The sequence below is a fragment of the Danio rerio genome, chromosome 16 (genome assembly GCF_052040795.2).
Source record: "Danio rerio strain M-AB ecotype USA chromosome 16, GRCz13ab, whole genome shotgun sequence".
Taxonomy (NCBI): domain Eukaryota; kingdom Metazoa; phylum Chordata; class Actinopteri; order Cypriniformes; family Danionidae; genus Danio; species Danio rerio.
In genome coordinates, this window is record NC_141036.1 from 45,259,905 (window position 1) to 45,273,661 (window position 13,757).

At 36.4% G+C, this 13,757-nt stretch overlaps 1 protein-coding gene across 17 annotated transcripts in view; it reads right to left on the reverse strand.

Annotated features, from left to right (window-relative positions):
• tgfbr2b (transforming growth factor beta receptor 2b) overlaps positions 1-7,418 on the reverse strand; it is a 90,742-nt gene extending 83,324 nt beyond the window's left edge. For all 17 annotated transcript variants that reach the window (XM_087285174.1, XM_087285169.1, XM_087285168.1 and 14 more), the window contains exon 1: positions 7,290-7,418. In XM_087285174.1, the coding sequence (XP_087141300.1) occupies positions 7,290-7,305 (16 nt within the window). In that variant the 5' untranslated portion in view covers positions 7,306-7,418. The remainder of the gene's footprint in view (positions 1-7,289) is intronic.
• Between the last annotated feature and the right edge of the window lie 6,339 nt (positions 7,419-13,757).

The following is a 13,757-nucleotide window of genomic DNA, read 5'->3' on the forward strand; positions in this document are numbered from 1 at the left end:
CTGGCAAGCGCTGCAGCCTATCTACCCAGATGAGACCTGTGCTAGTCGGAGTGTTCATCAAGGATCTCCCGCTGGATCTAATCTCAGTTAATTTGCCAAATGTGATATTTAATTCATCTTGTTGTCTATCTAACATATTTCCCGACTTTGGTCTTTTGAGTCTATTACTTTTTCACAGGTAATGTGTTTTAACTTATCGCAAAGATAAATTAATAATTAATCTAACCACGTACATTCTGTATATTGAAAAATTGCTTGCCTTTATTTTCTATAATGTATAAACTTATTGTACGTTATACTTTTATAATGGACATTATTGATTATTAAAACTGTTATTCAGAAAAAGAGAGGGTGTGTTTCGTATTTTCAAAGAAAATGAAAGGAGGCAGTGATGTTATAGGCTTCGTTTTGTTATAAATATGCATACAGTGAAGATGACGGTCATACATGCAGCACAACGCCTCAACATTTCTGCTGTCTGTTAAGTTGTTAATTTCAAAATGAAAATAGCAGTTCCCTCATGTTTTTATTTTATTGTTAAGAAAGTGAAACAATGTAGCCAGGATGATGTGAATAAGGATATGCAGTACACTGTTCCCTTTGAAAATTTAACCCATATGTTCTCGGTAGTCTGTTTTAAAATCAAACTTGCGAAGTCTGAACTTACAAGGAGAGGATGCAGAACTTTAACTGTGTGTAGGCTACTTAATATTGAGGGAAATCACCAATCATTAAGGCGAATGTCGGCAGCCTCGCCTCCGTTTTCCCCCATCCACATTGAGAGGGAGCAGCAGCGTTTTAGAATGAAAACGCTCTGTTTTCGGCGCTCGAAAACTCCGACGTACTGTGGACGGATGGTGTAACCGTAGCAAAACGTATGTGTTTTCAAACTAAAACGCATTAGTGTATACGGGGCCTTAGTCATGTCATTTACAGCAGCCGTTCTCAATCCAGATCCTCATGACCCCCTGCTCTACACATTTTGTATATTTCTCTTACCGCTTTAAAGTAGGTCTGCACAATAAAACATTTAAGCATCAATAATAATTACATCACTTGATATTGGATTGTAATTATCAGATTATAATTTATAATTTCCAAATGTCTGTAAGAAGATTTTAAAAGCATTTAGGCACAAGAAACAGTACCGTTTGTAACTTTAATAAAGATTACTTTTATTGAATTGTTTACACAACAAAGACTATGAAGTTATACAGTTGAAGTCAAAATTATTAACCCCCCTTTGTTTTTTTTCTTTCCTTTTTTAAATATTTCTCCAATTATGTTGAACAGAGCAAAGAAATATTCACAGTATGTTGAATAATACTTTTTCTTCTGGAAAAAAAGTCTTATTTGTTTTATTTCGGCTAAAATAAAAGCTTTTGATTTAAAAAAAAATATTTTCGGGACAAATTTACTAGCCCCTTTAAGCTATATTTTTTGATAGTCTACAGAACAAACCATCGTTATACAATAACTTGCCTAATTACCCTGCCTGGTTAACATAATTAACCTAGTTAAGCCTTTAAATGTCACTTTAAGCTGTATAGAAGTGTCTTGAAAAATATCTAGTGAAATATTATTTACTGTCATCATGGCAAAGATAAAATAAAACATTTATTAGAAATGAGTTATTAAAACTATTATGTTTAGAAATGTGCTGAAAAAAAAACTTCTATCCGTTAAACAAAAATTGGGGGGGAAAATAAACAGGGGGGCTGATAATTTAGGGGGGCTAATAATTCTGACATCAACAGTATACATAAATAATTTACATTTGATTATTCAGAAAACAATAAAAAAGCTCTTTATTTAATTTGTATCTTTTTCTTTATGCATGTATTTATGCTTGTATTGTGATTTTTTCAAAGATTTTTTCTTTGGCCTTTTTGCCTTTATTAAATAGGACAGTATTGAGACAGGAAGCAAAGTTGGAGAGAGAGAGAGGGGGTAGGTTAGGGAAATGTCCTCGAGCCGGGATTCTAACTCGGGATGCCCTGATGTGCTGCTGCCCCATATGTCGGTACGCTAACCACTTGGCTATTGCACCAACAATGCTTGTGTTTTTAATATACACCTACAGAATCACCAATTAATCTAAAATGATAAATTCTTTCAAAATAGAAATATTCGAGTCATCTGGTGAAATTTTATTCATATCGCAATATTTATAACAAAATATCGCAATGTTGCATTTTTCCAATATTGTGCAACCCTACTTTAACGGATTGTTCTATTCAACCGTAGTAGGCATCACAAGATATTCTGCCATGATTCTAGTTTGAAAAAAAGCTTGTTCAATTCAAAGGGTATTAAAGTGTGTGAGACATAACTTTTATGCAAAGCTGCAGATTATGGTTAAATAACCCTTCACACTTCTGTAATAAGATTTATATGAAGTATAGCGCAAATCTATTATTTATTATTTTTTTTAAATGAAGTCAAATTCAGATGCAGATGGTTTTCCATGTGCAGGGGGAAGGGGGTAAAAAGCAGTGAACACTATGTAAGGAGTTTGTTAATCAAATGACACAGTTTCTTCATGGATGTCATAAATCAGGTGATCAGGTAAACAGAGGAATTCAAAATCTGCAGAGTGGGAGGTCACAATGACGATGATTAAAAAACCACTGATTTACAGGTCAGTTTCATTAAGGGGTAGAAGAAAAGTACAGGTAGAGGATCCACCATTTAATTAAAAGTTAGAACAAGTTGCTCATCAAGTGTTTTGAACCTTCTGTTTCTGCTTTTGGTTTGAATTGCTTCTTTGCTAACCTTTAAATGGTACACTATAGTATGTACAGTACATGCTGTGTCTGCATTCAACACAGATGCTTCAAGAGTTCACACTTATCTGATGACTGACTATCAAGCTTGTTTGGCATGCTGTCCCGGGAGAGAGCCCTGAGCTCATAAGATCCTTGTGCTCGGGGCTCCCTCCCGTTTGCAAGGCGAGAGAGGAGTTTGAGCTCAGGTAGATCTCGAGAACTCCCCTGCAGTAGTAGCTAATGAACAGATCGGGATTGCTCTTAAGAGATAACTACTTACTAGGAGCATGTCTATGGTGCTGATTTGGATTAGTCAATTAACTTAAGTTGCATGTTTTTGGACTGTGGGAGAAAACCGGGGAACCTGGGGGAAACTCACATGAGCACGAGGAGAACATGTAAACTCCACACAGAAACGTTGGCTGGCTTGGTAAGGATTAGAACCAGTGACGCTCTTGCTGTGAGGCAACAACGCTAACCACTGAGCCACCATGCCACCCATCTAGGAAAGAGGAAGGAATAGGGGTGGAAGGAGGGATTCTTCAAAATGAAGATGGCTGTTATATGGAACTTAGGGTATTTATAGTGGCTTAGGAATCGTCTGATTGGTGAATCATAAATTGAATAATGCAGGACCAGCCGCAAGCAATCATAAGCACGTGATCCTCTCAAAACTAGCTTATAAATAAACTTCACTAATTGCGGTTGGTTATTTTATTGTGTACAGTATGCAGATGCACTCCCAAAAAAATCATCACAATCAACCAATCAAAAAAGTGGCTTTTTCCAAAGTCATCTTGTGGAATTCTTTTCATATCGCAATATATATCCTTGCAGAAAAACAAAATATCGCAATATATATTTTTTTCCAATATCCCTCATATAAATAATAGATTCACTACATCAGAAGCTCTGCATGTTGGTTTGTGAAGTGGCTCGTCTCTTCACAGAACATGTACCCTGCAGCGAGTCCAAATGCAGCCATCGGCCATAATGATTTACTGCAAGAGCCTTGTGTGTGGCACTCTTATCTATGACATGAGGAGGAGGAGGGGAAGCTAATCTCGCTTCAGAAGAATAACAGCTGATAAGTCTTTTGGTAGGGTGATATCTGTGTGTGTGTGTGTGTGTGTGTGTGTGTGTGTGCGTGCGTGCGTGTGTGTGTGTGTGTGTGTGTGTGTGTGTGTGCGTGTCTGTGTGAGAAATGGATACTGACACACATACACACATAGTATGTTTTCAGTACAGATCTGGAGGGGGGTTCGTTCCCCACAGGAATGGAAACATCCCCACAAAAGACAGTGGGTCAACCACATAAAATATGTGCGCCAGCGTGAATGTTAATAGGTCGATGTGGTATGGTGTTAATGCGAACAGATGATTATACACGCCACAACTCAGATGAGAGAATTCATCAAACTTGAAAGCAAAAAAGTCGGGATTGGTTTAACCGAAACTCCATGTCATTCCTTTGTCACCACAGTATTTACTGCAAACCATGTAACAGCGAGAGAAAGTGTGGATGGATATTAGTGCTTTGAGAGCACGCTTTAGTGCAGCGCACAATGCAGCTTATCAGCCATTGCAGAAGTCATGATTAGGAATTTATGGGATCCGTTCAAACTCATTAAGTGCTTGATGTCAGCTCGGTAGATGGAGTTGTTGCTGTGCGGGGGTTGTTAACTTTACTGTCTATCTTTAGTGCTGCAATTTAACAGACAAGTGAATAATGTATTGGGTTTCTTAGCATTTCTTTTCTTGTTAAAACATAACTAATTTATTTGATTTACAATTAGTTTATTATAATTAAATTCAATTATATAATTTTTTAAATAATATTTAAATATTTTTTAATGTATTAATTAGGGATGTAACGGTATTGTAAATACCGTCATACCGCAATATTAAATTTTTTCGATATTACCGAAGTCGCATGACTCGGTAAAACTATAGGTCTTCTGAGAAAATTTGCTCAGGCGAATGAAGCGAACGGGAGGTAGCTGAAACTTCATTTCCCATCAGCCCCGGCGTGGCCATAATCCTTTGCGGTCTGTTGTCGCTACAGATCCAGTAATGCGGAAATGGAGTGTGCTGCTAGTAGCGGAGATGAAAAAAAGATGGAAATGATCGAACCTAAAGCGGGTGTTGTCGCCGCGCGCGTGCTGAATAGCGGTGCTGTCGCGCGCGTTCTGATCAGCTGTGTTGTGGCGAGCGTATTGTAAAGCGCCGAGGGGGGGTTGAGCGCGCATACTCAAGAGAGGTGTTATCGCGCGCCTACTGAAGGGCTGGACTGGACGGAGGTTGTGTCGCGTCGCGGGGGCACTTTTGATCGTTTTGGAAGGGCATTTTCTATCCAAGACTAAAAAGGGCATGTGCACTGCACAGGTTGAGCCCTATGTGCACGTGCCTGCAAGTTGGGGAATACGACTAATAACAGTCATGGGACTGCAGAAACACAGCACACTGTTCAGATTGATGCAGACATTGACTTGTACCGCAAAGAGACCTCTATCTCACTCATGGTTTGTCTTCTCAAGTGGGGGAAAGACAATGCACAACGTTACCCCACTGCTGTCAACATGGGCCAAGTCATATCTCTCTTGTCCCAGAAACCTCAGTCCCAAATGAGAGGGTTTTTTTCTGTTGCAGGGGACATTGTAAATACCCAGAGAGACCAGCTTTTACCAGATTATAATTATATGATAATTTTTCTTTAAACCCATCTCTATCTAAGTGAGTGATTAAATGTTAAATGTGATGAGTTTTCAACAATACTAAATTGAAACTTTATTTTTTTACATGGTTTAATAATTTTTTGTTATTAAAATTGAAGTTCCTGTTTCAAAGCTAACAGATAGATGACTAATTTGTATGTCATTGACACTTGTGGCACTTTTTTGGAGTATTTTCAAAAGTTTTTTTTTTCCTGTAAATGATTCAATAAATACCGTACCGTGACATTCATACCGAGGTATTACCGTACCGTGAAATTCTGATACCGTTACATCCCTAGTATTAATTATAAAAATGTTTAATTGTTTAATGTATAAACAAATTAACAATTCTAATAACTCATTAATAAATAATTATGCATCACTGTATATTATTAGATTCAATATTACAATTAAATAAATTACATATGAATTTATACAGTTGTGAAAAGACTCATTTCATTCAGTCATTTCTCCTATTTATCAGGGATCGCCAACTATTCCAGCATATGTTTAAGGCAGCAAATGCCCTTCCAGCTGTAACCTAGTACTGGGAAACTCCCACACTTTCACATTCACACACACACTCATACACTGCGGCCAATTTAGTTTATTCAATTCACTTATATATAGCTGCTTCCCAAATGGCACACTATACACTATGCACTCATGCACTATGTACTTATGCACTTACACACTCTACTTGCACTTACTCACACTTACATACCGCTACGTAAGCAAACCTGCGGTCGTTGAGTGCGTGAAGTGTCCAAAACTGTCCATCGTTACACACTTAATTTTACCAGCTGAATGAGTGCATTATCCGGGTAATTAAAGTGCACTTATTATTTTTAGAGTTTCAGTGTGAACACACTACTTACACTATTTATACTACAAAATGGCGTAGAATAGTGCATAAGTATGCGATTTGGGACGCAGCTCATGTCTTTGAACTGAGGGGGAAACAGGAGGAAACCCATGGGGAGAACATGCAAACTCCACACAGAAATGCCAACTGGCTAAGCCGGGACTCAAACCAATGATCTTGGTGTGAGGCGACAGTGTTAACCACTGAGTTACCAAGCCATCACTGAAAAGACTAATTTGGGGAGAGACATGGATATTGAATATTAAATCTTCAATGGGGTTGACTTGCATATTAAGTACCCATTACACTGTAAGCACATGGACTAATCACAAAGTGCTGTCTACACGTGGTTTAGTCTGATTGATTGAACAATGATAATAAGGCAATCACAGACCCACGTGAAGCGGGTGGAAGATGAAAGCTATGTTATTTTTCTGTCACTTAATAAACAGTACCTATGGCATTGGGTACTGTGTTGAGGGAGGAAGCAATGCTGATCATGTCCTTCTCTCTGAGGAAATATTTATCCAGAATCTTATGAATATGTTTACAAACTCGGTATATGCATCAGGGTCAAGGACAGAGCTGCTGTCACCGTTACAGAATTAAGTGTGAGTTACACTTGGGAGGATAAACACATTCTTTAGCATATACAGTAGGCCTGTATATACCAAACAAGCCCATATAAAGTACAACATTAGAACTGAAAGTGGAACACAAACAAAGCCTACAAACTCGACATGCTTAACAGTTCAAAACGGACATGTAGCCTACTGTAAACAAGGGTATTTATCAGTAAATCATTCCAATAACCTTAGGACTGACGTTATACCTTAGCTTAGCGTGCTAATTTGAAAACGAGTGGTTACGTTGACTGGAAGGAGGCTAAATGATTGTGTGATATTTAGTTTATACATTAAACACACGTCAGTATTGACTTACCTGTCAGAGAGCACATTTCCCGATACTCCGTCCATTTTAGTTCGCCCAATGATTTCCAAGATGATTTTACAGTTGTGACAATGCGTTGAATGAATCAGCTTTGTTAAATGAATAGAATCGGTTCGGTTCAATGACTCGGGCATTTGTTTTGCTCTTGAATGATTCATCAAGCGAATCGATTGAATGAATGGATGATTATAGTACATTTAGACAGTCACTTATCGCCACCTATCGCCGTAACCTTCAAAGCCTCGTCTGTGAAACATTTGATTTATTTTTTTTTTTTTAATTCACCCCCCCCCCCCCCCAAAAAAAAAAAAAACTTTGTTATACTGTAATTTCCCTAACCCCTAACCCTGCACTTGTTTCAGACATATGGGTTCTCTTTTTTCTGTTGAACACAAAAGACGATATTTTGAAGGACGTTGCTAACTAACTTCCATATATACATACAGTACCATATACCCTTTGAATTATTTCTGCTTTTTAAAAAAATATTTCCCAAATTATGTTTAACAGAGCAAGGAACTTTTCACAGTAAGTCTGATCATATTTTTTTCTTCTGGAGAAAATGTCTTTTTTGTTTTATTTTGGTTAAAATAAAAGCAGTTTTAAAATTTTTAAAAAACATTTTAGGCTCAAAATTATTAGCTCCTTTAAAATATTTTTTTTTCGACCGTCTACGTACAAACCATCGTTATACAATAACTTGCCTAATTACTCTTACCTGCCTAATTAATCTAGTTAAGCCTTTAAATGTCACTTTAAGCTGTAAAGAAGTGTCTTGAAAAATATCTAGTGAAATATTATTTACTGTCATCATGGCAAAGATAAAATAAATTAATTATTAGAAATTAGTTATTAAAACTATTTTCTAAGCTCATGAATAGAACTTGGGGTAAGTAAATAATGTGTGTAGGCCTACATCTTTATTTTTTTAAAGCTCTCACATAATCTATCTGACAAGTCTTGCCATTGATCCCAGTTGTAAGAGCAAAAATTAATAATTTAACTTTTAGTTGATCATTCGGAAAAGTGGCAGAAGGTAGGTTTTTCAGATGAATCATCTGTTGAACTGCATCTCAATCATCACAAATACTGCAGACCTATTGGAACTCGCATTGACCTAAGATTTTCAGAAAAATTAGTCAAGTTTGGTGAAGGAAAAATCATGATTTAGGGTAACATTCAGTATGGGGGTGGGGGGGGGGTGTGTGAGAGATCTGCAGAGTGGATGGCAACATTAACAGCCTGAGGAATCAAGACATATGTGCTGCCCGTTACATTACAAACCACAGGAGAGGGTAAATTCTTTAGCATGAAAGCGCTCCTCATCCTTCAGCCTCCACATCAAAGTTCCTGAAAGCAAAGAAGGTCAAGGTGCTCCAGGATTGGCCAGCCTAGTCACTAGATGTGAACGTTGTTGAGCATGTCTGGGGGAACATGAAGAAGGAGGTATTGAAGATGAATCCAAAGAATCCTGATGAACTCTGGGAGTCCTGCAAGAGCGCTTTCTTTGCCATTCCAGATGACTCAAAGTTATTTGATTCATTGCAGAGATGTATGGATGCAGTCCTCCAAGCTCATGGGAGTCATACACAATATTGATCATTTTTCCACTACACCATGACTTTATATTCTATACTGTATATTATTTATGTTAAGTGACAACACTTTTGTCAAAGCAAAGTCGGACCTTACTGTCCTAATTAAATAATTGTAAATCAAGGCATGATCATATTTTTTTTGGTAAAATAAGCGTAAACTAGAGGCATTTGCCTTTCATATAAGCCACTTCTGATACCAAATGGTCAACTAGAAGTCAAGTGATCATTTGTTTTATCCGAAAATTTGGATAGGTGACAAGACTTTTGCCAGGTTGCCTAAGCCAAAAGTTTGTAAATCGCTCTCAAACACTCTCAGAACTGAAGCAAGCAGAGCATGACACAAATTCAACCACCCCATAACTCAAACTCACATCTCATTTAAGTTTGAAATGATCCATTAATCCTTCAAGTGCAGTGCTCTTCACTATAAAGTAGTGGTTTAGCTGAACAATGACTCAGTGACATGTATTGACATTGCATTTGTTCAAAACACATCGTTTGTGTATGTCAAACTCAACATTTTTTGTGACTGAATCACTGTTCCTAGTCATGCAGATCCAAACAAATGACACATGCCAGTGGCTATGAAAGAGAGCTTAAAAACACAAGTGATGTCAAAGGGAATTAGGTGATTTCTTCTTTCAAATGGGGCGTCTCCTCAATGAAGAAGCGAAATAGTTGAATGCAGGCCTGTTCGCCTCTTTTGGAGCTCTATCAAGGGGTTTTACTGATTATGTGGTTGTTATTTGCATAGAGATTTAGTGAGATTTAAAAGAGAGAGCGAGACATTGATGGGAAAATACCTCAGTGTCTGTGCAGATGAAATAAAAGCACACAGATGTCTGGCCTGCAACACTAGAATTTCATCAAAGTAACAAAAACCTTTCAAAAACAAGCAAAAGAAGACAAAACACTGTCTACTATAACAATACAATATATTACCAAGAGTCTTTGAAGAAGACTGGAAGAATAGCTATTTTCAAACTTGTAAAATTGTGTAAATTCATTCATTTTCTTTTTGGCTGAGTCCCTTTATTAATCTGGGGTCGCCACAGCAGAATGAACCACCAAATTATCCAGCATATGTTTTTACACAGCGGATGTCCTTCCAGCTGCAACACAGTACTGGGATACATCCATACACACTGATTCACAGACACACACTTCAGCCAATTTAGTTTATTTAATTCTCCTATACCGCATATTTTTGGACTGTGAGGCAAACTGGAACACCCAGAGGAAACCCATGCCAACACAGGGAGAACACACAAACTCAACACAGAAATGACAACTGACCCAGCCAGGACTTAAACCAGCGACATTCTTGCTGTGAGGCGACACTACTAACCACTGAGCCACCATGTCGCCATTGTTTAAATGATGTGTAAATATAAAAAGCATGATGACACGTGAAATATTTTAGATGTCTAAACATATCATAATGAATAAATATGCAATAAAACTGATCTTAGGCAACAATATCCTACAATGAACTATGGATCATTAATCTAATTGGCTCATAGAAGTGCGATATTCTGTCAGTAACAGCACTCATATCACCTCTTTAAATATTTCTGCTGTTGGTCAACATAAATGTACTTTTAAGACTTTTTTTAGATTAGATTGTAACTATGCAGTTTATTTATAAGGATAGTGCATATTTCAAAATATTTAGAATTTCTGAGAGACAGCACATCAGCTGCCATTAGCTTGCCATACTGAGCAGACTAAAGATGGGTGACGTTGTCTATCCGATTGTCTATAAGATTGTCTAAGATGGTGACAGGACCGCATTATAAACCTTTAGAAGATTAAAACAGCGTAGTTTCTAACTACAGCTGATCAAATCATTATTAAAGTGGTAAGTGATAGTCTATGTCGATCTCTCTTTTTTGTATGTTGTAGTGCTGTATTTATACCATATAATTTTAGTGTATTGAGTTTGAGATGGGACTTGCATATCAGGAATGTGTGTTGTTTTGACACAAAAAAAGAAGAAATGCCTGCAAGTGTTAAGCGTTTTTCCTTATCGCCAACATAACAGCAATCTGGTTGTAATTGCACTGCTTTTTGGGGGTTACTTATTGTGATATTCCGATTGCAACAGAGAAATACTGTAGACTGTAATAAACTGTAATACTGTAAGGAGATATCGCTGTAGACTGGTGGCATTTCATGTCACATTTAGCCTTATAATCTTAAAATGTCAGCAAGATCTCCTGTTTTGTCATCACTTTAGACATTACGTTGGAGAATCATTCAAACACTAGCTCTAAAGTGACGTTGGTGAATTAGTAACAGCTTCTGCTGATCTGACGTCAGCTGAAAATGTGAATGAATGGTGAAAGAACGTAACTGCTAATAAAAAGGGGTTTTTAGGCTTTCTGTGTTTGTTTTTCTTTTTTATATACACATGTGCTGTCGAACTGTTGGATAAACGCAATATCACACTCGTAGCAGTGCGATATAGCTGTAAATCAGCACTGGTGGGACACCAACGCACGCCTCCCACCAGTGCTGATATACAGCCATATTGTACTGCAACAAGTGTGATATTGTTCAAAAACATTTAATTCTTTTAAAAATATTCCATAAGTGTTGTTTAATGCAGAGATTTTTTTTTTTACAATAGTTTTACTAACTAATTTCCAATAACTTATTTTTTTTTGTCTTTGCCAAGATGACAGTACATAAAGTTTTACTAGTTATTCTGTACTATTTTCAACGGAATAAAGTGAAATTTAAAGACTTAACTAGATTATTTTGTTAACTAAGCAAGTTAGGATCATTAAGCAAGTTATTGGATAACAGTGGTTTTGTAGCCAATGGAAAATATATACATTTCTTGTAATATTGACCTTATTATAATTATTTTTAAAAAAGTAATAACTGCTTTTATTCCAGCCAAACTAAAAGAAACAGACTTTCCCAGGAAGAAAAAAATATTATAGGAAAGCCTGGCCTTGGTCTGTTAAACATCACTTTGCAAATATTTAAAAAAGAGATTTAAATATTTCACAGGAGGGCTAATAATTTTGACCAAGTATATAGTGGAATTGTGCAAGTTAAAAACAATGACGAATAAATAGCGAGCTTTCAATATTCATTCCTGACTTAAATGTGAGAAGCTTCACAGACGGCTGTGTGTAACTCTACCTTTCAGCCACTGCTAACACGAGGGGCTCCAAGTTCAGCTGTTGAAACAATCAGAAGAAAAATAGAGAGCATAAAATGCCATCTGCTTCACTGCTCCGCGCTTACACGATCGTGAATAATGAAGGGAAACCAAGAAAAGCTTTGACAACACAATTTATGTTGACTCAACAAAGCCTTGCTTAAAAGATTAAACAATCTGAGAAAATCTGAGCTGCCCAAAGCCTCTTTTCTGCTGCAGCTGGAACACCGACACAATTAAGAGGTGTAAATCACCATATGTATGAGTATATTAACTTCTTACTAAAGGAATGAACAAAGAGAGCAATATAGAAAGGATATTGTTTGTTTTATTCAAAACCAAGTGTTAATTAAGTGTTGAAAATAACAAATAACAATTAAACTGAACAATTAGTTACACCCCATTAACTGTGATAGCCTCATGTTCAAATAAAACAAATGATATAATAAAATAAATCAAACAATATGACTTCTAAGCTGTTTAGTGCTTCCTTAAAGGAACAGTTCCCCCCAAAATTATTGTTCTGTCATCCCTTATTCATCCTTCAGTTGTTCTGAATCTGTTTCTTTCTTCTGTTGAACATAAATTAAGATATTTTAAAGAAAGTTGGAAACCTCGAAACATTAATTTCCATAGCATTTGTTTTTTTTCTACTATGGAATTCACCCAGTTTTCAGCTGTCTTCAAAATATCTTCTCTAGTATTAAGATTCTCTGGAATAAGATCTCGGACAAGTCCCCCCTAAAATGTTACAAACTCTTTATCTTCGTCTAGGTGAAATGGGGTTTGACCAGCCTGATCTCACGAGAAAATGTAAGTATTTTACGTTTTGCCAGTTTAGTGGCTAATTCGTACAAATTTTTACAAGTTCAGTTGTACGGAATTGTACGATTTTAAAAAGGAGGCATGGCACCCAACCCCACCCCTAAACCCAACCGTCATTGGGGGATGAGCAAATCGTACTGAATTGTACGAATTAGATCGTACAAATTCATACGAATTAGCCACTAAATCAAAAAGTTACGAATTGCTGTGAGGTTGTGTTGGGTTTGACATGTAAAGTTACAATATAAAAAAAAAAAAAATATATATATATATATATATATATATATATATATATATATATATATATATATATATATATATATATATATATATATATATATATAGTGAGTGAAGTGTAAAGACAACCAAAAGCAAATGTACCAAAAACTGTGAATTTATTTTATTTATGCCTCCCAAGTGAAAAAAAAAAAAAAGTTAATCAAAATGGAATATGGTCGTGACAAAGAGAAAGACTGGGAGGGGGGACAAAGATCTGGCAAAGGGGACATTGGTGACGCTAAAAAAAGAAAAGAACAAAACCCAAACAATGTCTAACTAACAATGTCTTATCACTTTGGGGTGAATACTGTATTCCTTTAATAATGCCACAATAATGTAAAGTATTAGAGCAATCTTAATTTTTTGGCTTTTCTCACAAGTACTGACATATGTGTTCAGTTTGGGTTATTAAATCAATTCCTCATCATTTTAAATAATAAACTTTAAAAATCAGCCTGTTTTAAACATACACTTACACCTTTGTTTATTTTGGAAGGTCAATTGTGACCAAAAAAAAAATCCTCAAACCATTAGTGTACAGAGACAGATCAGCGAGAGGATGTGTTATTGAGCTAAAAAGTG